The sequence below is a fragment of the Chelon labrosus genome (assembly GCF_963514085.1).
Source record: "Chelon labrosus genome assembly, chromosome: 6".
NCBI classification, from domain to species: domain Eukaryota; kingdom Metazoa; phylum Chordata; class Actinopteri; order Mugiliformes; family Mugilidae; genus Chelon; species Chelon labrosus.
Genome location: NC_140342.1, coordinates 27,776,335 through 27,799,759, shown reverse-complemented (window position 1 = coordinate 27,799,759; position 23,425 = coordinate 27,776,335). Strand labels below are relative to the sequence as shown.

At 42.3% G+C, this 23,425-nt stretch overlaps 3 protein-coding genes across 3 annotated transcripts; all 3 read right to left on the bottom strand.

Annotated features, from left to right (window-relative positions):
• Positions 1-1,881: 1,881 nt before the first annotated feature.
• znf622 (zinc finger protein 622) lies at positions 1,882-8,140 on the bottom strand. The gene is made up of 7 exons (XM_084546460.1): positions 8,029-8,140; positions 6,255-6,837; positions 5,306-5,581; positions 5,031-5,193; positions 4,260-4,375; positions 3,926-4,066; positions 1,882-2,532 (listed from the first exon to the last, which is right to left on the bottom strand). The coding sequence occupies exons 2-7, from the start codon at positions 6,829-6,831 to the stop codon at positions 2,399-2,401; spliced, it is 1,407 nt and encodes a 468-aa protein (XP_084402586.1). The 5' UTR covers positions 6,832-6,837; positions 8,029-8,140; the 3' UTR covers positions 1,882-2,398.
• Positions 8,141-8,533: 393 nt separating this feature from the next.
• LOC311489381 (tripartite motif-containing protein 16-like) lies at positions 8,534-10,595 on the bottom strand. Its single transcript, XM_084546447.1, has one exon. The coding sequence runs from the start codon at positions 10,449-10,451 to the stop codon at positions 8,766-8,768; it is 1,686 nt and encodes a 561-aa protein (XP_084402573.1). The 5' UTR covers positions 10,452-10,595; the 3' UTR covers positions 8,534-8,765.
• A 967-nt stretch (positions 10,596-11,562) lies between these two features.
• LOC311488942 (uncharacterized protein) lies at positions 11,563-22,661 on the bottom strand. The gene is made up of 2 exons (XM_084545811.1): positions 20,797-22,661; positions 11,563-14,501 (listed from the first exon to the last, which is right to left on the bottom strand). Exons 1-2 carry the CDS (start codon positions 22,459-22,461, stop codon positions 12,780-12,782), a joined length of 3,387 nt encoding a protein of 1,128 aa, XP_084401937.1. The 5' UTR covers positions 22,462-22,661; the 3' UTR covers positions 11,563-12,779.
• Positions 22,662-23,425: the final 764 nt, after the last annotated feature.

The window sequence follows — 23,425 nt, the reverse complement described above, 5'->3', positions numbered from 1 at the left end:
AGAGCAGAAGAGAGTAATCTTAACATGGAAACACTGCAACTAGGGATGTACTGATTAATTCTTTTGCCTCCTGATCCGATTCCGATCTTTTAATATTCAGTATCGTCCAACTTGAGTCCTGATCCAAACCTAAATAGCTTCCTAAAGTCTTTCCTTGTCTTCTCCTAGAGTTGGTCTCCTGTGTCTTCCTAAAGTCTGTCCTTGTCTTCTCCTAGAGTTGGTCTCCTGTAGCTTCCTAAAGTCTGTCCTTGTCTTCCTTGTCTTCTCCTAGAGTTGGTCTCCTGTAGCTTCCTAAAGTCTTTCCTTGTGTTCTCCTAGAGTTGGTCTCCTGTAGCTTCCTAAAGTCTGTCCTTGTCTTCCTTGTCTTCTCCTAGAGTGGACTGGATTCAGTCCAATAAATCTTTCTGTCAAAGTTAATGTAGTGTGGAGAGGGTAGCTGGTACCTTGTGTTCTCTACTCCAGAAATGTTCTGGTCATCCGACGGTGCCATAAACTCCCTAACCCTCTCTGGAAGATTTTTCTCCTTGACGCTGTCTCCAGGAAACTTTTCTCTTTTGTTGTTGTTGTTTGGGTGCAGCCTTTGACTGAGTGGACTCCATGGATTCTGTTTAGATGATCAACTACTACCACCTCACCAGACATCCATATTCAGCTAGTTACAAACATGACGAAGAACAAGGCTCCGTTGACCCGTTACCATCCGGGGGGTGGACATTGTCGAGCATTACAAGTATCTGGGAGTGCACATCGACAATAAAGTGGACTGATCAAAGAACACAGAGGCTGCTCTACAAGAAGGACCAATGTTGACTCTACTTTTTGAGGAGACTGAGGTCCTTCAACATCTGCCGGACACTGTTGAGGATGTTCTACGAGTCTGTGGTGGCCAGTGTGCTCCTGTAATAGACTCAACAAACTGATCCCAAAGGCCAGTGATGTCATAGAGGTGGAGCTGGAGTCTTTGAACACAGTGTCAGAGAGGAGGATGTTGGAGTGAAGACCATCCTGGACGACTACTCCCATCCACTCCACAACACACTGGCCAGTCTAAGGAATGCACCACAGAACACCTACAGGAGCTCATTCCTGCCTGTGGCCATCAAACTTTATAACTCCTCCCACTGAGTGTTGGTCACTGTTAACACTTCAGACTCTTTTATGTTTATTTATTTACTCGTAACCATTTTACCTCTGTTAAATTGTGAATTACTTTTTATTCTATTTGTAGTTGACAAACATTGCAACTGTCACATTATAGGAGCAATAGCAACACAACAATTTCCTTGAAGGATTAATTAAGTATTCTGATTACTAACTGCGGTCTGACTTAGTCGGAGGATTATACTTCTTCTTCTGGCAGCTATAAGGATGTGGTTTTGGTTCATGGAAGACCTAAAACAAATGACTACCAAAGATCAGGCTTGGCTGAAGCCGATGACGTTAAAATGCCTGGATCACCGCTGCCGCCCCCGATACCAATCGAGACCAAAGTCCCGTGAAACAAATGCAGATTAACATGTCAACGCATGTCTTTAATATATCAAATATTTAACCGTAAGCTAACAAGCCAGTCCGCTAAATGTTAAGAAACATGCAACTATGCTAACTCATTCATTTCTTCAAGGAAAATGGTCCGGTTTTCCTTGTTTCAGGTTTTTGTTTAATTATTCGTTTTTTGGATATACCAAGACGCGGTTGTCTGAGAACATGAGGCATCCCTAAAGGTTCCCTCATCAGAAAACAGCCAATGGGTTCTCAGACTGTACTGTCGTTTAATAATAAATATAGAAAAGTACGGACGTAAGGGATATTGTGTAGAAGAGAGCTTTTTTCTCTAAAGGGGAAAAGGAGTAATATTATTTAAAGGAAGACTGCATCGTATCCAATAAATATGAAAAACATTTATTTGGTTGAATGATCATGTTGAATGATAACAAAGAAATTCCAGTCATTAGTTTAGAAAGCAGTGTGTCATATTTGTGAATATTTAACTCCTGTATTTTGAAATCGATTGCGGTATAAGCTAATTGCTGGAAGTGTTATTCATGCTCTTCATCTCGATCGCAGCTTCTACTGGGACACGTTTCAGTCAGGTTTACCTTGGACCTGGGCTTTCCACACACAATCACACAGGTGAGACATTACATTAAGTCTAGAAGATGGAAATTTGCAAGAAAAATAGGAATGGAGCTGCTCTCCGAGTAATTCACTAAAGATTTCTCACGTGTTGTTACTGCAGCGGTCAAACCTCGCGTCAACACGGCGTGATCGACAGTTTTGCTTCCTGCCTCTGTCCAAGTCGTTTACTTGTACTTGCAGGTGGGAAGTTAGTGGGTCGGGTTACATTTTACAGCCCAGGTCACGTTTCGCAGCACATTCAGTCCCCTGCGGTCCCAGTTTAGAACATAACTTGGGCTCTGAAGTGCTTCTGCTTGGTGGTGTTGTTGCTCACGCCCATCTTCAGCATCCACTTGGACTTCATCATCTGTACGTACTGCATGTCTTTCTGTTTTTGATGGAAGGAGTTGATGCCTGAGAGAGAGAAGAGAGAGAAGGGAAGGGGGATGGGAGTAACATGCATGTTTCGAAGTTTAATCACAGATATCATGGAGATAATTCAATGTGAACACAAGGGGAACCTTTTCTACTACGCCCACTGTGGACTGGACACGCATAGATTAATTGCCGAAACCAGAGAATGTGCACATCATTCAGAACATTGGTCAATAATGATCATCTCCCCCAAGTCATGTCTCCAAGTCAACAACTTGGTCCTGACCACATGATGTTTGCCAGTGGTGGTTCCGTCAAGACCAGTGACGTCTTCTCTCCTTGCCTAAACTTTATCAAAATCACTGACTTTCCCTTTAATCTTATTCAATCATTCCCTATAGCTTGTGCTTTTCTTTTTATGGCTTCTCTTGTCTGCCTCTCAGCTTAGCATAAGAGCTTTTATCCAATCATATTTCATCATCATGTGTCGCTGGAGTCAAAGAAATCTGCCTGGGCTTTCACAATTAAAACTGAAACACATTGTAATGATGCTGGTCCTTTAACCAATCACATTTCTAGTTGGTATTCTTAGTCCTTCTCTGTGTCCTACGGTAGCGTCAGCGTTTTACCGTCCTCTGATTGGACGGTCAGAGAGCTGCTCCGTTTAAGCTAAGCTAGCGGTTCATGTTCATCTGTTGCTAGCTGCACAACGTTAACGTTTTGATAGCTATTTGTTGAACTCATGATGGAGGAAGGAGGAGAGGCTATCCATTTGGTTGCAGATCTTCTTAGAAAGACATTTTCACGAAGGATTTTCCAAGAAAATATGCATATTGTGAGGAAAGGCCGCCACTTTCAGGTCAGCAACTATGAGCGCTACCCTTGGTTGACAGGATCTGAGGAGAACTCTAAATAGTTTCTAAAGTTATGGTGAGTAAAATGAATTACATTTACATATTTTATGTTTTTATTGGGTTGACATTGATGCTCCTGCTGGATTTGGCGCTGGTGCCCTGCTGCAGCGAGTGAGAGGAGACTTTATGAATCGTTATATGCGAGTTTCTTGCTTTTGTAATGCCATTCATCTCTCGATATGAGACATACGTCTACGTTTTATTGTGTGTCTGTATGACGTTGATGTTTTCTATAGCAGTGGCGTCATAATGATCGTATTAAGACGTGAATAAGGGTGGAAAGCACTGAAGGCCTAGGTGGAAAATGCACGGCCCGCCACCGGCATTTCAATCAGCTGTAGAGGTAGTGGTGGTGTAAACCTTTGACAACCTGACCTCCTAATAACCATGTTTCTCTCTGGTTGGAATAAATCTGTTCTCTCTGATCATATCCGCTCCACGTAGTTTGAATTAAATCATGTTCAGATGATTCAAACAAACAAAACTGTTCTGACGTTTCTGATTAATCCGACTCTTACCTCCGTCTCCCCAGCCCAGGGCTCTGTACTGGCGAAGGACTCTGCCGACAGCGTTCCTATTGTGGGTCAGGGCCACCGCTCGCTGTGCTCCAAACCGCTGCTTATAGTACCTCATGAGGGACCGGTGGCCGATCTTAGCGCCTGAAGGAAGGCACAGACAGGACATGCATACCGTTACAACATAAGATCCACTCAAGTCCAAAGTTAAAATCAAATTTCCATTATCTTTAAATCTAGATTACTTTGGGGAGAAAAGGAATTTGTTAACCAACACATTTTGGGCTATTTAAAATAAATCTAGGGTCCTGTCTTGTAGTCCAAACATTTCATATACCTGAAGGGAGAGTCAGCTCCAGAGTGTCGTCGTCATACTCCAGGTTCTTGTCGTCAGGCAGCTCTTCGTCGTCCATTTCAGCGTCCTCTCCCTCCTTCTTGTCGGGGTAGCTGCTCCTGTAGGCGAAGAAATAAATAAATGAACCCGACAGCAGTGCGCCGTAAATGCGTTCTTGTTGATTTTATAATAATTGCCCATTCCCACTAGCCTGGCTGACGCGACTGCACATCTCAATGAGATGCTGGTCTGGAAACTACGTGTTTATTTTCTCGTATTTGAGGCGTGGTTTTACAAATGCCTAGAGCCGTTTATTGGGCGCTACGAATGTCTATCAAATGCGCCTGGTAATTCCCATGCTGCCTTGCGCGCGATTCATAGCCAAAGCCTGTTGGTAGCAGAGCAAACACATCCTTCTTGGCAATGAAGTCTTTCAACGCCAAACGTTGCTCTTTTTTTAAAATAAACTTGCGTTCTAAGCTACTTAAAACACTGTCTAAGGCTGCATCGAACGGTAACGTTAGGTCCGCTCGCTGCCATGTTGGATTAACACACTACAAGCTTCGGTGTCGCGCATAGACGTCGTCATCGTCTTGCTGCCCCACCCCCCCGTTCTGTGATTGGTTTCCTATCTCAGGAGAAAATATGGGCGATGGTTTCCAGACTGCTTTTGCAGCGAGAATGAAATCGCGTGCAAAGCAGTATGGGAACACCCAGGCTACATTCCCACTAGAATAGGTTTTACAGCTTGTTATATAAAAAAGGTTTTATTACCTAAAGTCATAAAAGTCTGCGAACTCCAGGGCAGCATCGCCGTCTGTGAAGAGTTTACAGTGACTTTTATCTGTCATGTGACTCTGTACCGCTTCTGTTGAATAAAACGAACGCCCCTTTTCGTTACACCATAAACACACGTTCCCGGCACCAACTTTTTCACCTGTAAAACAAGAAAGGAAAAAAAAATAAGTTTACCAGAAAGCACATTAAGAAATACGTTTTTCTTTTTCCCTCTTTCATTTGACTACTGCTGATAGACACTCCTAACTCACCGAGGTAACGGATGAGGCCCCTCAGGTTGACGAGGAACTCCACATCTGGGATGAAGAAGCTGTGGACTTTGGTCATGTGGGCCACGTTCTTCATGAGGGACTTGGAGTGGTGACTGCAGAAGAGGCAGTCGGTGACGGGGATAGAGCCCTGCAGAGCGGCGGGGTGGCGGTCAGACGGAGCCTCCGAGTCTCCTTCCTCCTGGTCCATCGTCTCCTCCTCTTCCAGATCCTCCTCCATCTCGTCATCTTCCTCCTCATCAATGTCCTCCCAAGCTTCTGCAAAAAGTTTAATGCCAACACATAAAAAACACACAAAGGGCACACAATTCAACCTTTGGCCAATTTATTTAGCATACATATCATCAATTTCGACTATTGTGCACATTATAGAATCCATAAAAATACTGACATGTCCTCCGTATGGCTGTTGTGCACGTATGTATCTCCTCAGAGAAACAAGTCACCAAGGCGTGCTGAATATCACTGCAAACTAATCTTTAGTACCACCATTAGCCCACTAGATGGAGGCAAAGGACCACGTATGAAATTGAGGCACATGGCTCAGATTCGGTTAGGTGGAGCACAATGTGGTGCACAGATGATGGAGAATCGTGTGGATAGACTCAGAAGAACCACAATATAAATTGCATTAGTTGTCAATTATTTTTTAGATTTGATAAAAATACTGAAATGCTGACTGAGAAATTCAGAGTTTGGCTGTGTGGTTTCTCTGTTAGCTGACGCTAGGTGGTTAGCTCCAGCTACGTGATGCTTTGTGTTAATGAAAAGACTATCTCGTCTAGTTTCAAATTACACCCAACATGGCAGAGGCATGAAAACTCGGCCTTGCCCGGGAGTTTAAGTATAAAGAAATTGATTAACATGTTGCTGGTTTCGTTGTTTCTTTGATATCTGTCAATAATACATTGGTTTTATTTGACCTCCCTACCTTCTTCTGCTGTGGCTCCATCCTCTTTCTCTCGTCTCTTGGCTTGCTCCTCCAGCCACATCAGCCGGGGAGGTTTCTCTGACTTCTCTACCTTCTGCTTCTTCGCTTCCTGTGACGTCTGGGCCTTCTCTTGCTTGGCCGGGCTCGACCGCTGCTGCTCCTTCAGGGCCTGCTGCAGAGCCTCGTTCCTGGCATCGTTATCGACCTTCTCGTCAGCGAGTCCCTTCTCCAGGTTCTTCTCGTTCATCTTCTCCAACCTCCTCTGGGCGGCGAGCATGGCCTGCTTCTCCGCCTGCTGGTGCTTGTGGGACTGCAGGTGGTTCTGGTAAGCGTTCGCGCTGGAGAACTTCTTGTTGCAGACGGAGCAGCCCTCGGTGGCGGCTGCGTCGGTCAGCTGCTGTTCGGCGGCGGCCCTCTGCGCCAGGACGCGCTCCTGGAAGTTCTCGGCAGTGACGGGCGGCATGTCGGCCACCTTGCGCTTCAAGTTGTAGCGGTGCCAGTCGGTTTTGTAGTGCGCTCGCTGAACCTCGCCGTCTGCAAAAGTCACTCGGCAGCTGATGCAAGTGTAGGACGTCATGGTGACCTGAAGAGTCAAGTAAAGACATAAAATCACCGGGTGTCAACATGATGTTAAGACGAACTGGAGGAGTCAATAAATATACGTCTTATATTCAATTATTATTCATTTTTGCAGCTTTAAAATATTTTAATTTGACAAAAATAATACCCTCACATTTGAGGCTCATCTCAACAAGACATTTTAGTGATTGTAAATCAGAAAGAAATGAATATTTTAAGATTATATATACACACTATATAGACCTTTATATGGAGAAGACACTGATGAAATGAGGCAACGATTTAAAGCGGAAACATTTTCAATATTATACTGTTTATTTGGTTACTGTTTTGCAATTTGATTCTATAATTTGTCTTATAACAGCAATAATTTAATTTTGTTGTACCACAATAACAAATAAAGACATTATATTCTGTTCTATTCTTCTAATAAAGCGACGACTTGATTCTGGTTCATTTACCCTTATGTCTGTGTGCGCAGACGCAGTGTTTCACTCAGCGTTCACAAAAACAAATCATTAAAGAGCTTTAATTAAATATAAATCTTGGTATTTTTAAGATAATTTTCACTTATTTCACAAATCCACACTCTAGTGGGAGGAAGGTGGCAACGGAAAAGAGGGCCACCGAATAAAAGAAACACAGCAATTTATTAAAATTGAAGGGTTAGAGGGTTTGTGTTTCAGATAAAGTAAGCCCCAAGAATTAGGGATATCTTTTAATCACCTGCCAGCACTTGCATATTCATTTGAAATGACTTGATGCAAATAAATAAACATAAAATGCTGAAACAACTAAATAACTCACTTCTCTGCTCAACCACTGTGGTCACCTGCTCCTGTAATTTGTCTTACGTGACAATGAAACGACAAACTGGGGTTTAGTCTGTTTAATAACGTTACAGTTAGCATAGCATAGGTAGCTACACATTAGCCAGCCCCGTAAAGCAGCAGTACATATTATAAAGCAAGAAATTAACGAACACAACTTATAAGTAAGAATAATTAAACGATGTTAAACAATGTTAAACCATGGTGCTGCGTCAGTCTGGGCTCAACTATATCAACAGTAGCTAGCAACCAGCTAGCTAAACTTTACACACACTTTAGTGTACACGCCAGCTAAACACAGCTAACGATTATCACAACGACAACAGGACGCGATCAACGGGGAGTCCAGTCTGAGCTTTACTTACTTATTCTGTGAAAAGACTCTTCTGACAACACTGTTTTAAGCTCCGTTTAGTGGAAACGTGCTCCAAACTCAGTGTCGTAACCACACACGCCGATACGCGAGGTAACTTCCGGGTGAACTTTGAACTTCTTCTTCTTCGCGAGTTTCATTGCGGTTGGATTTCAGGTGGTATATCGCCACCTGCTGCTTTGGTGCAAAATAAATTAAATTAAATTAAATTAAATTAAATTAAATTAAATTAAATTAAATTAAATTAAATTAAATTAAATTAAATTAAATTAAATTAAATTAAATTAAATTAAATTTAAAAAATTTCATTATGTGGCAAAAGACAAAAGAGACACAATACAAAATTACATCAAAAACATTTAATAAAGAATATAATTAAGATGAAAGATAAAGAATGACTCGGCTGAAAAAATCTCAGCTGAATTCAATACAGTTTATGTTGGTTAAATTCTTATTAGGTGATTAACAGTATATCCAGAAACTTTACATTGAAGTTTACATTGTCATGGAAATAAAAGTCATCATGAGCAGTGATATCCTCCACGGCTAAACAGACACAGGCTCCACCTAAAGAAAGTGATGAAACATCAAGAGAACAACTATTAAACATGTCAAGGTAGCAGCCATAATGTTTGACTGACAGCTGATCTCTGTGCAGAAACACCACAACAATGAACTCTCAGCAACAAACATGGAGAGAAAACAAGTTGATGAAGAGAAACACAGAATTTAACTCTCTGCTCCTGAAGTAACCTGTGTCACTTTAATCAACTCAGCACTTGACCCTAAACCAACCCAGAGTCCAGCATAGAGCGGCTGAGTGAATGTGGTCTGGACTCTGTGGAGGAGAGTCATGGTTTCAGAAACGCTGTAGAAAGACAGAATACCTGCTCTGTGATCCAGGTACACTCCTACTCTGGACGAAACAGGACCTGAGATGGGAGTGTCGATGTTGTTGTAAGCTAAACTAGGACTGTCGTAACAATTTAATGTCCAAGATTTGTGATTACGTCCAAATCTACTTTCATCTCCTACTCTGCTGATATTCTTGTATGAAACCGCTACACCAACTCCTCTTCCTCTCCACTCCACCTCCCAGTAACAACATCCAGTCAGACTCTCTCTACTCAGGACCTGAGTAAAACGAGTGAATCTGTCTGGATGATCAGAATAAGACTGTATTTTTTTCACTAATCTTACTTTTCTGCTCCTCTCAGACAGTACCAGACGTTTGTGCACTGTGTTTGGATCCAGTGTCATTTCACATGAATACTTTAAGAATTCATCTCTGGTCTTTGGCTCTGGTTGTGGCAGTAAAACATCCACTTCAGTCACTGTCAGTGAGATGTTCGTCCTTGTCTCTCTCAGAATGTCCTGTACTTTCTTTCTGAGCTCTGTCACAGCTACTTTCACGTCCTCAAAGTCGCTCAGAGGACGGATATTGATGCTGGATGAGTGTGTAGATTGACTGAGTGGTGACAGTGAGGGGTAGTTGTGTAGAAACTGATTGTGATCCTCTGTGTCTGAGAGCTGCTTCAGCTCAGCGTCTTCCCTCTTCAGCTCAGTGATCTCCTGCTCCAGCTTCTCATGAACCTCTTTGACTCGACTCTCTTCAGTTTCCTGCTGGGATCTGACCAGCTGCTCCACATCAGAGCTTCTTTCCTGGATGAGACAGATCATCTCAGTGAAGATCTCCTGACTGTCCTCCACTGTTTTATCAGCAGAGTGAGCGATGGCCTTCAGCTCCTGTTGAAGCAGCTTCACATCTTTCTCTTTGTCCTGGATCATCTGCTGGATGTTTTGTCTTCTCACCTCCACCTCTCTCTGTCTCTCAGTCCTTTCTGCTGCAGCTGAGACTGTGTCGTGGCCTTTATGTTCATCCACAGAGCAGAGATAACAGATACTCTGCTGATCAGTACGACAGAACATCTTCATCACCTCATCATGACGAGAGCAGATGTTCTCCTGGAGGTTCTTGGAGGGATCCACCAGCTTGTGTTGTTTAAATGTAGGTGACTTATAGTGAGGCTGAAGATGTTTCTCACAGTAAGATGCCAGACAGAATAAACAGGACTTGAAGGCTTTCAGTTTTCTTCCAGTGCAGACATCACAGGCCACATCTTCAGGTCCAGCATAGCAGTGATCAGCAGGAGCAGCTTGGAGTCCAGTCTTCTTCAGCTGCTCCACTAAAACTGTTAACATGGTATTTTTCACCAGGACAGGCCTCGTTGTGAAGAGTTGTCTGCAGTCAGGACAGCTGTGGATTTTCTTCTTGTCCTCTTCATCAAAGTGACCTTTAATACAGTTCATGCAGTAGCTGTGTCCACAGGGAATAGTCACCGGATCCTTCAGTAGATCCAGACAGATGGAACAAGAAAAGGTTTCTCGATCCAGCTCAACTCCTTTCTCCGCCATCTCAGCTCTCAGTATAAGTTTCTCTTTCTTAGAAGTAAAACTATTCTGATCTCATCTGATCTGAACATCATGTGTTTCTGCAGTGAATGGGGTCAGTCAGCTCTTACACTTCACCATATGTTGTGCAGATCTAAAGGGGAGGGAAACAGGAAGTATGTGAATTATCACATTCATTCCAAGAGGAGGAGCAGCGCTGTCAATCAAATTTTACTTCCTCAGTGGCAGTGAAGACCAGGTTAAATCCTGCTCCCTGTTTTTATTTATCTCATTATTTAATAGTTAAAATAATTATCTACATCTCAGGATCTGGTGACTGTTCCACATTTTTCTAAGTTTTCTTCAGATTTCAACTTTAACTTCATTGTTGACTTGAAACCTAGTTTTTATTTAATCATTTGACTCTTGTGTCCTGATTTTGTCTCGTGCAGTTTGAACTGAGCTGCAGATTCATGTTCATCACTGAGTGAGCCCTTCCACTCTGTCATGTGGTTCATTGTTATCATAAAATACAGATTATAGACATGTGAACATGATGTAATGTTCAGTAAAGGAAGACGTTATTGAATAACTGAGCTTTTCACAATATTAGCAGGGCTCTGTCTGGAGACTCTGTCTGGAGACTCTGTCTGGAGACTATGTCTGTTCTGTTCAAAGTTTAGTCCAGACACCAATCAGTTCATTTGACACAGTAAGTTGTAAAATCACCAGTTGAGTTGGTGACAGGACTGTTGGTCACATTCTTTGCTGTATTATGTTAAAAGAAGTTGCTGCAGATGAAATTCAATCTGATCCAAACTGTCAGCTCAGAGGAGGAAAGGACTTATTCCTTCACTTGTAGAACATCACAAGAATGATTTCAGCTGAAGTAAAGACCTTTCAGACACATTTTATATGAGACGAGAAAAGAAAACAGCTTTGCAGCAATCAGTCTGTGCTTTATAAAATAATGATACGTCCTTGTTTGCTAAGGAGAACCATTTGGATGACTGCTTGATCTGATATTTATACAACATAAACTATGGACGTGTTTCAGGAAAAAGACAGAGTCTCAATTATTCTCTCATTCATTTCAGATTCTAGTGAGATCCTGGAATGAAGACAGAAGTCAATATTTGATTTCCTCTTGGGGAAAACCCTTTATTTATTGTTTAAACCTTCAGTTGGTTCACACATTAAACTGGTTAAAAAATCCGCACAATCAATCTGCTTCACTAAGAATCTCAGTTATGGGAAAGAAGAAAAAACTATGAATCTGATCAATAAAGAACATTATTCTGTCCTGGCTGACAGATAGCGAACTAAATGAGAGACCCAGTAGATTTGACTGAGGTTGCTTTACTGAATCTTCTCAGATGTTTTTTGTAAAACTGAAATACACAACATGTTACAGTATAGAAATAAACACAACATTACATTACAGTAAACACACACCATTTTTACATACATGCACCCATATGAAAGCAATCATAATACAAAAGATGCAATAAAGATGCAAATTACCCCATACAACACAAATGAAGCGCAACAATGAATTACATTAGCCAAAGCAGCCTAACTAGCCCCTTGCTAACGGTTACCTTTGCGATTAACATTGGCATAGTTCGCACGGTTTTCGTGACTTAAAATTAATGCCTCAAACACCACCTTAAAGATCACAGTGCTGTGAAACAACTAAAATAAATCAAGTGCATTTATACTCACTGTTGGTTCCACCTTAAGGCTCTGACCACTCTTAAAAATGCAGTAACTCAAAATCGCCACCAGGGGGACACTTAACTTTTTTATCAGTCACTGACAGGAGTCAGAACAAACATGATGATTAGAGGTTTATGAAACTGGATTTGTACAAATCTCTAAAGCAACTTAACAAAAACAGACAAACACACAAATGTAAATGTAATCATAGATTTGCTTCTCTACAAAGTGATCAACAACATATCAGTGATAAAGGAAGGTCTGCTGATTCCTCAGCTATGAAGTGGAAGAAAAACAACAAGACACAAAAACATCAGTACAAATATTCAGCAGACATTTAGAGCTCAGAGAAGTTTACATTGTCATGGAAATTAAAGTCATCATGAGCAGTGATATCCTCCACGGTTAAACAGACACAGGAAAGAGCTCCACCTAAAGAAAGTGATGAAACATCAAGACAACAACTATTAAACATGTCAAGGTAGCAGCCATAATGTTTGACTGACAGCTGATCTTTGTGCAGAAACACCACAACAATGAACTCTCAGCAACAAACATGGAGAGAAAACAAGTTGATGAAGAGAAACACAGAATTTAACTCTCTGCTCCTGAAGTTACCTCTGTCTACTTCACTTAAATCAACTCAGCACTGGATGATAAACCACACACCCATAGTCCAGCATAGAGCGGCTGAGTGAATGTGGTCTGGACTCTGTGGAGGAGAGTCATGGTTTCCGAGACGCTGTAGAAGGACAGAATACCTGCACTGTGATCCAGGTACACTCCTACTCTGGAGGAACGAGGACCTAATGCAGGAGTTTGGATGTTGTTGTACTTAAATGTAGAACTGTCTGTGGAATAATATAATGCCCAAGATTTGTCATTATGTCCAAATCTACTTTCATCTCCTAATCGGCTGATATTCTTGTATGCGACTGCTACACCAACTTTTCCTCTCCTCTCAACCTCCCAGTAACAACGTCCAGTCAGACTCTCTCTACTCAGGACCTGCAAACAATCAGTGAATCTGTCTGGATGATCAGGATGCGATTGTTGTAACTTCAATGTTACTTTTCTGTTCCTCTCAGACAGTACCAGAAATCTGTTTGCTGTGTTTGGATCCAGTGTGATTTCACATGAATACTTTACGAATTCATCTCCGGTCTTTGGTTCTGGTTGTGGCAGTAAAACATCCACTTCAGTCACTGTCAGTGAGATGTTTCTCCTTGTCTCTCTCAGAATGTCCTGTAGTTTCTTTCTGAGCTCTGTCACAGTTGGTTTCACATCCTCAAAGTTCCTCAGAGGACGGATATTGAAGCTGGATGAGTGTGTAGATTGACTGAGTGGTGACAGTGAGGGGTGGTTGTGTAGAAACTGGTTGTGATCCTCTGTGTCTGAGAGCTGCTTCAGCTCAGCGTCTTCCCTCTTCAGCTCAGTGATCTCCTGCTCCAGCTTCTCCTGAACCTCTTTGACTCGACTCTCTTCAGTTTCCTGCTGGGATCTGACCAGCTGCTCCACATCAGAGCTTGTTTCCTGGATGAGACGGATCATCTCAGTGAAGATCTCCTGACTGTCCTTCACTGTGTTATCAGCAGAGTGAGCGATGGCCTTCAGCTCCTGTTGAAGCAGCTTCACATCTTTCTCTTTGTCCTGGATCATCTGCTGGATGTTTTGTCGTCTCACCTCCACCTCTCTCTGTCTCTCAGTCCTTTCTGCTGCAGCTGAGACTGTGTCGTGGCCTTTATGTTCCTCCACAGAGCAGAGATGACAGATACTCTGCTGATCAGTACGACAGAACATCTTCATCAACTCATCATGACAAGAGCAGATGTTCTCCTGAAGATTCTTGGAGGGATCCACCAGCTTGTGTTTCTTTAATGGAGCTACATCATAATGAGGCTGAAGGTGTTTCTCACAGTAAGATGCCAGACAGACTAAACAGGACTTGAAGGCTTTCAGTTTTCTTCCAGTGCAGAAATCACAGGCCACATCTTCAGGTCCAGCATAGCAGTGATCAGCAGGAGCAGCTTGGAGTCCAGTCTTCTTCAGCTGCTCCACCAAAACTGCTAACATGGTGTTTTTCAACAGCATGGGCCTCGTTGTGAAGAGTTGTCTGCACTCAGGACAGCTGTGGTTTTTGTTCTTGTCCTCTTCATCAAAGTGTCTTTTAATACAGTTCATGCAGTAGCTGTGTCCACAGGGAATAGTCACCGGATCCTTCAGTAGATCCAGACAGATGGAACAAGAAAAGGTTTCTGGATCCAGCTCAACTCCTTTCTCCGCCATTTCAGCTCTCGGTATAAGTGACTCTGTGAGTTCCTCTTTCTTAGAAGTAAAACTAGTCTGAGCTCTGATCTGAACATCATGTGTTTCTGCAGTGAATGGGGCCAGTCAGCTCTTATACTTCACCACATGTTGTGCAGATCTAAAGGGGAGGGAACCAGGAAGTATGTGAAATATCACATTCATTCCAAGAGTAGGAGCAGCGCTGTCAAAGTTTATTTCCTCAGTGGCAGTGAAGACCAGGTTAAATCCTGCTCCCTGTTTTTATTAATTTCATTATTTAATAGTTAAAATAATTATCTACATCTCAGGATTTGGTATTGGAATATAAGTATTCTTCAGACTTCAACTTTTAACTTCATCGTTGACTTGAAACCTAGTTTTTATTTAATCATTTGACTCTTGTGTCCTGATTTTGTCTCGTGCAGTTTGAACTGAGCTGCAGATTCATGTTCATTGCTACGAGTGAACCCTTCCACTCTGTCATGTGGTTCATTGTTATCATAAAATACAGATTATAGTCATGTAAACAAAATATAATGCTCAGAAACGGAAGGACGTGAATAACTGACCTTTTCACAATATTAGCTAAACATCTCATCTGTGCATTTCTGTCAGCGATTGCAATATTCACCTATCCAACACAGTCCATTTCCCTCTAGTTCTTTCAGTGATGTGCAGTTAACGAGGCTTCTTGTCAGGTCATGTTCTGCCTATCAGACGTGTGAAGGGAAGAGGTGTGCTGTGTTTGAGAGCAGAGAGAAGAATGAGGGTTGTCAGGTTTGCCACATTCCAGGACGAGGAGCAGCACAGCCAGATAAAAACAGCAGATACTTTCACAACAACAGCCGTGAAACACACAGAGCAACAAGTAAGACAGCTGTTCACACTGAAAAATCAGTTTAAAATCAAATCAAACAGTGTCCTCTACATGAATGCCCTGCTAGCTGCAAGTAAAATAAGTTCAAATGAAAACTGAACACTTCAGATAAAAATGTTAAAGCTGCTGGAGGAGCTATAGATGAGTCAAAGTCTCAAGAACAGTTTTTACAGTATTCATGTTAAACCATTATTGATTTATTAATTGTTCTTTCTTTCATATCATTAGTCCTGCATTGTTTTAACACCATGAGCTGATGCTGAAGAGAAGACGGAAAATCTACTAATATCTAATAATGGTATGATGAGTAAAACCTTCACTGAGCTTTCAGCCTCTTAAATAACACCAGTAAAGAGGGACTGATACTCATTCACATCAGGCGGTTCAAGATTAAAGTGTGTTTAGTTCAGTTTTCAGTTTTAGTTCAAAAGAAGGCCCAAATGTAATGTGAAGGAGAGGGAAACGAGACAAAGACAGGAAGTTAAGAAAAACATGAAACACCAGACAAAACAAAACAAGAAACAATCCAGAATACACAACTGGTTAATTGTGCTGGCTGGTTGGAGGGAGTCTAGAGGAGGGATCAGAAAACCTTGGCAGGACCTCAGCCTGAAGTAAGAAGCTCCTCAAAGTTCCTCAGCTTTTCTTGAATGGCCACTTTGAGTTTAATGAACTCAGCACTTGTTCCAAAAGAAGGACAACCACTAATCCAGAGTCCAGCATAGAGCGACTGAGTGAATGCGGTCTGGACTCTGTGGAGGAGAGTCATGGTTTCAGAGATGCTGTAGGAGGACAGAATACCTGCTCTGTGATCCAGGTACACTCCTACTCTGTAGGAAGGAGAAATGTAAAAATCTTCTACACCAACTCCTCCTCCTCTCCACTCCACCTCCCAATAATAACGTCCAGTCAAAGTCTCTCTACTCAGGACCTGAGAACAATCAGTGAATCTGTCTGGATGATCAGGAGAACACTCACTTTGACTCATAAATGCAGGTGACTTATAGTGAAGGTCCAAGGTGTTTCTCACAGAAGTCATGAACTTTGGGTGTTGACTGAGAGACCATTGTAGATCCAGGTGGATGGAATGAGGTTCCTCTGTAGGGTGGCTGGACTCAGGCTTAAAGAGCTGCTGCTCTTTTGTGTTGAAGGGCTCCAGTTAAAGTGGTTCAGGCATCTGGTGAGGATGCATCATAGACGCCTACCTTTGGAGATCTGCTAGGCATGGAGAGCTGGTAGAAGAACTTGAGGTTGACCCAGCTGGTTGGATTATATATCTTGACCGGTCTGGGAACGCCTCCGACAAGAGAAAGTTGAATGTTTGGCTCAGGAGAGGGATGTCTGGAGATACTTGCTTAGGTGTTGGGACCCAAACTCAGATAAGAGGAAGAAAGTGGATGGATGGATGGATGGATGGATTGAGACTCTGTCTGTTCAGCTGAAAGTATAGTGCATACACCAACCAGTTGTAGAATCACCAGTTGAGGTGGTGACAGGACTGTTGGTGACATTCTTTGCTGTCTTGTGTTGGTTAAGTTCTTTTAAGATGATTAACAGTTGTAAACCATTCCTTGGTAAGTACACCTCGCTCTAGGTTCTTTAGGAGCTAAGTTAACAGTGGAATAAACAAACCCACAAAAAAAAAAAATGATTCAGTTAACTGTAACTTTAGTTTATAGCAAAGTTGTAAATTAAATACACGATTAGAAATGTGGCGCAGCCGGGTGGGGGAGAGTGTCGAGTTCGGTGATCGGAGGATCTCGTCCCTGCTTTTTGCGGATGACGTGGTCCTCTTAGTTTCATCAAACAACGAACTCCAGCTCTTGCTGGGGCGGTTCGCAGCCGAGTGTGAAGCAGCTGGGATGAAAAACAGCACCTCCAAGTCTGAGGCCATGGTCCTTAGTCGGAAAAGGGTGGATTGCCCACTCCGGGTCGAAGAGGAGGTCCTGCCTCAAGTGGAGGAGTTCAAGTATCTCAGGGTCTTGTTCACGAGTGAGGGTAAGAGGGAGCAGGAGATCGACAGGCGGATCGGAGAGGCATCTGCAGTGATGCGGATGCTTAACCAGTCGGTCATGGTGAAGAGAGAGCTAAGCCGAAAGGTGAAGCTCTCAATTTACCGGTCGATCTACGTTCCAATCCTCACCTATGGCCATGAACTTTGGGTAATGACCGAAAGAACAAGATCGCGAATACAAGCGGCCGAAATGAGTTTCCTTCGTAGGGTGGCCGGGCTCAGCCTTAGAGATAGGGTAAGGAGCTCGGACATACGGTAGGAGCTCAGAGTAGAACTGCTGCTCCTCCACGTCGAGAAGAGTGAGTTGAGGTGGCTAGGGCATCTGGTAAGGATGCCTCGGGCATGTCCCACCGGAAGGAGACCTCGGGGCTGACCCAGGACACGATGGAGGGATTATATCTCTCGTCTGGCCTGGGAACGCCTGGGGGTTCCTCCAGAGGAGCTGGCTGAAGTGGCTGGGGAGAGGGCTGTCTGGACTTCCCTGCTGAAGCTGCTGCCCCCACGAATCCGGACCCGGGTAAGTGGAAGAAGACGAGACGAGACGAAACGAGATAACAAAAAAATAAATTTGTGTCCTTTAAAGAAACCAAAAGAATAGAAACTGTCCTTTAGATTAATTGTCCACAGTCCAATTAGTTTGAAGGTCAAGTTCGATGACCAGAGTGGTAGGTCCAAGTCACTGTAGACGTGTTAGATGTTCACACCTAATGGAGGACTGATCTGTCAGAGTTGAATGAGTCAGGAGTCTAAAGGGTCAGAGTCTAAAGGGTCAGAGTGCACTCTAGTTCAATTGTGTGTTCGGCTGGTACCAATCCTGGTGACTGGCACAATCCTACCACAAGGCAGATAGTCCATCCAGCTTTTATGTAGAACAATAGATCCAGGTTCCTTTTATCTGAAGTGGGTGGCTCGCCATCTACTGGAAACTACAGGATCTGCATGCTGCATTTCATCCCCAACAAAAAAACCTGACCTGTACTTCCAAACAGCCTCACAGTCTTTGTTCTGCTTATCTATATATGTTCATCTTGTTTAAATCTCATGTTGTATAACATTAAACTAGACTGTAACACACTGAAATTAAGCGTTACCTTCTACTCTAGATTCTAAATTCTCAATATCAGAACTGGGCTGTTCTAACTAAATATGTAGAACATACATTAACATGCACATATTAAGCATACATGCAAATATCAAGCATGAAGATAGAATTAAACGGTTTGTGTTTAACATTTAGGTAGTAATAAAACTCACAACCACACAAATCTTACTTGGTCTGTGGAAGTAAACTTGTATTTCCCACTAGAACACAGTACTTCTTTCAGCACGGAGTAATGTTAACACACAATCACACAATGTTATCAAAACTGCAACTTAACAATCACTCACTAATCTCCAGGGAGCATAGCAAGTGACTGAGAACTACACATTATAACAGCACTGTTTTAGCACTTTGGTGAATATTGTTGTAAAAATTACACACACCAACATCAAATTAACTCACTTTTGGACATTACTCATCAAAACTATGACACAAGGCAAGAATGGCTTCACTTTTATGTGAAATGAATATACAACAACCTAAAGGAAAAAGAGAAGCTACCATTAGATCACAGAAACATGTGAGATGCTACTCATCAAGGCAAGCGTCACGTCCAGCAATCGCGCTCCTTCTGCAGTGAATCTGTCTCAGTGTTTTTCTGACGACTGCTTGACTTCAGAAACTTTTTGACTAGATTTAATATTTCTCCTAACTTATACAACTCTACCGTTCTCAATCAAGCCACAACTTCTCCCAAACATGGCGACTCTCTTCTGCATCTCAAACTTCTGTTTAGTGGGTGAAACAGGAAGTCAGTGGTCAATTTCCTGTCGATACAAAATAAAAGCATCAACATAAAAAGTATTAACTGAAAAACTTAAGTTGATCTAGTTCAATTGTTTAAAACTAAATTTCTATGTTAACCCAGTTTTTGTTTCAGCTGGGTCTCACAGTATATCCAGAAACTTTACAGACTCTCTGAAATAAACAATGTTTGCAAAAAACTACAAATGTCAGTAAAAGAAGTTGCAGCAGATGAACTTCAATCTGATCCAAACTGTCAGCTCAGAGGAGGAAAGGACTTATTCCTTCACTTGTAGAACATCACAAGAATGATTTCAGCTGAAGTAAAGACCTTTCAGACACATTTTATATGAGACGAGAAAAGAAAACAGCTTTGTAGCAATCAGTCTGTGCTTTATAAAATAATTGTAGGAGCCATTTGTCATGTCTTTCATTTCTCATCATTTTATCTCCAAACCGCTAGGCGGCAGTATTTTCTTTTGTTTCTAACCTGAACCGGATGTTGGTGGTCAGGCGGGGTTATTTGAGGTTGCTCAGTGTTGAGCCAGGTGCTACTGATGAGAAGGAGCAAACAGTTTTTTGACGGGTACGGTCCTTAAAGGCCTAAAAAGGTACTTCTAGGTTGGAGCATATATCTTTGTTATTTTTGTATACAAGTGGCTTCGTTAAAGAAATAAATGAATGTTATTATTTCAAACACAAAAGGATTTCGTTGGTTTATTACGCTTTGGAGGACCAGTCAGAACTAAAGCAATCAGTAACCAGTAGCGACCACAGGATTGGTCCCTACAATAATGATACGTCCTTGTTTGCTGAGGAGAACCATTTGGATGACTGCTTGATCTGATATTTATACAACATAAACTCTGGACGTGTTTCAGGAAAAAGACAGCGTCTCAATTATTCTCTCATTCATTTCAGATTCTAGTGAGATCCTGGAATGAAGACAGAAGTCAATATTTGATTTCCTCTTGGGGAAAACCCTTTATTTATTGTTTAAACCTTCAGCTTGTTCACACATTAAACTGGTTAAAAATCAGCACAATCAATCTGCTTCACCAAGAATCTCAGTTATGGGAAAGTAGAAAAAACAATGAATCTGATCAATAATGACCATGATGATTACAGTTTTATGAAACTGGATTTGTACAAATCTCTACTGCAAGTTAACAAAAACAGCCAAACACATAAATGCAAATGTAAACATTTGCTTCTCTACAAAGTGATCAACAACATATCAGTGATAAAGGAAGGTCTGCTCATTCCTCTGCTATGAAGTGGAAGAGAAACAACAAGACACAAATACATCAATACAAATATTCAGCAGACATTTAGAGCTCAGAGAAGTTTACATTGTCATGGAAATAAAAGTCATCATGAGCAGTGATATCCTCCACGGCTAAACAGACACAGGAAAGAGCTCCACCTAAAGAAAGTGATGAAACATCAAGAGAACAACTATTAAACATGTCAAGGTAGCAGCCATAATGTTTGACTGACAGCTGATCTCTGTGCAGAAACACCACAACAATGAACTCTCAGCAACAAACATGGAGAGAAAACAAGTTGATGAAGAGAAACACAGAATTTAACTCTTTGCTCCTGAAGTTACCTCTGTCTACTTCACTTTAATCAAATCAGCACTTGACAAGCAGACCCAGAGTCCAGCATAGAGCGGCTGAGTGAATGTGGTCTGGACTCTGTGGAGGAGAGTCATGGTTTCAGAGATGCTGTAGAAGGACAGAATACCTGCTCTGTGATCCAGGTACACTCCTACTCTGGAGGAAGGAGGACCTGAGACGGGAGTTTTGATGTTGTTGTACCAAAATTTGTAACTGTTTGTCGAACAATCTAATGTCCAAGATGTGTCATTACGTCCAAATCCACATTCATCCCCTGCTCTGCTGATATTCTTGTATGTCACTGCTAAACTAACTCCTCCTAATAATCCTCTTCCTCTCCACTCCACCTCCCAGTAACACTGTCCAGTCAGACTCTCTCTACTCAGGACCTGATAACAATCAGTGAATCTGTCTGGACGATCAGGATAAGACTGTTGTTCAAATCTAAATGATGCTCTTCTGTTCCTATCAGATAGTACTAGATGTCTGTTTACTGTGTTTGGATCCAGTGTGATTTCACATGAATACTTTAAGAATTCATCTCTGGTCTTTGGCTCAGGTTGTGGCAGTAAAACATCCACTTCAGTCACTGTCAGTGAGATGTTTCTCCTTGTCTCTGTCAGAATGTCCTGTAGTTTCTTTCTGAGCTCTGTCACAGCTGCTTTCACATCCTCAAAGTTCCTCAGAGGATGGATATTGATGCTGGATGAGTGTGTAGATTGACTGAGTGGTGACAGTGAGGGGTAGTTGTGTAGAAACTGGTTGTGATCCTCTGTGTCTGAGAGCTGCTTCAGCTCAGCGTCTTCCCTCTTCAGCTCAGTGATCTCCTGCTCCAGCTTCTCCTGAACCTCTTTGACTCGACTCTCTTCAGTTTCCTGCTGGGATCTGACCTGCTGCTCCACATCAGAGCTTCTTTCCTGGATGAGACGGATCATCTCAGTGAAGATCTCCTGACTGTCCTTCACTGTTTTATCAGCAGAGTGAGCGATGGCCTTGAGCTCCTGTTGAAGCAGCTTCACATCTTTCTCTTTGTCCTGGATCATCTGCTGGATGTTTTGTCGTCTCACCTCCACCTCTCTCTGTCTCTCAGTCCTTTCTGCTGCAGCTGAGACTGTGTCGTGGCCTTTATGTTCATCCACAGGGCAGAGATAACAGATACTCTGCTGATCAGTACGACAGAACATCTTCATCACCTCACCATGACGAGAGCAGATGTTCTCCTGGAGATTCTTGGAGGGATCCACCAGCTTGTGTTGTTTAAATGTAGGTGACTTATAGTGAGGCTGAAGGTGTTTCTCACAGTAAGATGCCAGACAGACTAAACAGGACTTGAAGGCTTTCAGTTTTCTTCCAGTGCAGACATCACAGGCCACATCTTCAGGTCCAGCATAGCAGTGATCAGCAGGAGCAGCTTGGAGTCCAGTCTTCTTCAGCTGCTCTACTAAAACTGCTAACATGGTGTTTTTCACCAGGACAGGCCTCGTTGTGAAGAGTTGTCTGCACTCAGGACATCTGTGGATTTTCTTCTTGTCCTCTTCATCAAAGTGTCTTTTAATACAGTTCATGCAGTAGCTGTGTCCACAGGGAATAGTCACCGGATCCTTCAGTAGATCCAGACAGATGGAACAAGAAAAGGTTTCTGGATCCAGCTCAACTCCTTTCTCCGCCATTTCAGCTCTCGGTGTCAGTGACTGTTTGAGTTTCTCTTTCTTAGAAGTAAAACTATTCTGATCTCATCTGATCTGAACATCATGTGTTCCTGCAGTGAATGGGGCCAGTCAGCTCTTACACTTCACCACATGCTGTGCAGATCCTAAGGGGAGGGAAACAGGAAGTACGTGAATTATCATATTCATTCCAAGAGGAGGAGCAGCGCTGTCAATCAAAGTTTATTTCCTCATTGGCAGTGAAGACCAGGTTAAATCCTGCTCCCTGTTTGTATTATCTCATTATTCAATAGTTCAAATAATTATCTCCATCTCAGGATTTGGTGATTGTTCCACATTTTTCTAAGTATTCTTCAGATTTAAACTTTCACTTCATCGTTGACTTGAAACCTAGTTTTTATTTAATCATTTGACTCTTGTGTCCTGATTTTGTCTCGTGCAGTTGGAACTGAGCTGCAGATTCATGTTCATCGCTATGAGTGAGCCCTTCCACTCTGTCATTTGGTTCATTGTTATCATAAAATACAGATTATAGACATGTAAACATGATGTAATGTTCAGTAAAGGAAGACGTGAATAAATAACTGAGCTTTTCACAATATTAGCTAAACACCTCATCTGTGCATTTCTGTCAGCGATTGCAATATTCACTGATCCAAAACAGTCCATTTCCCTCTATTTTTCTCACTGATGTTCAGTGAACGAGGCTTATTGACAGCTCCTGTTCTGCCTCTCAGATGTGTGAAGGGAAGAGATGTGCTGTGTTTGAGAGCAGAGAGAAAATGAGGGATGTCAGGCGTTGCCACATTCCAGGACGAGGAGCAGCACAGCCAGATAAAAATCCTTAACAGATAAATAACGACTTTATTCATCAGCAGTGAACACGGGTCAAGATTAAAGTGTCTTTACTTGCATTTGTTAGTTTCAGTTCAAAAGAAGGCCCACATGTAAAACACACAGGCAACAA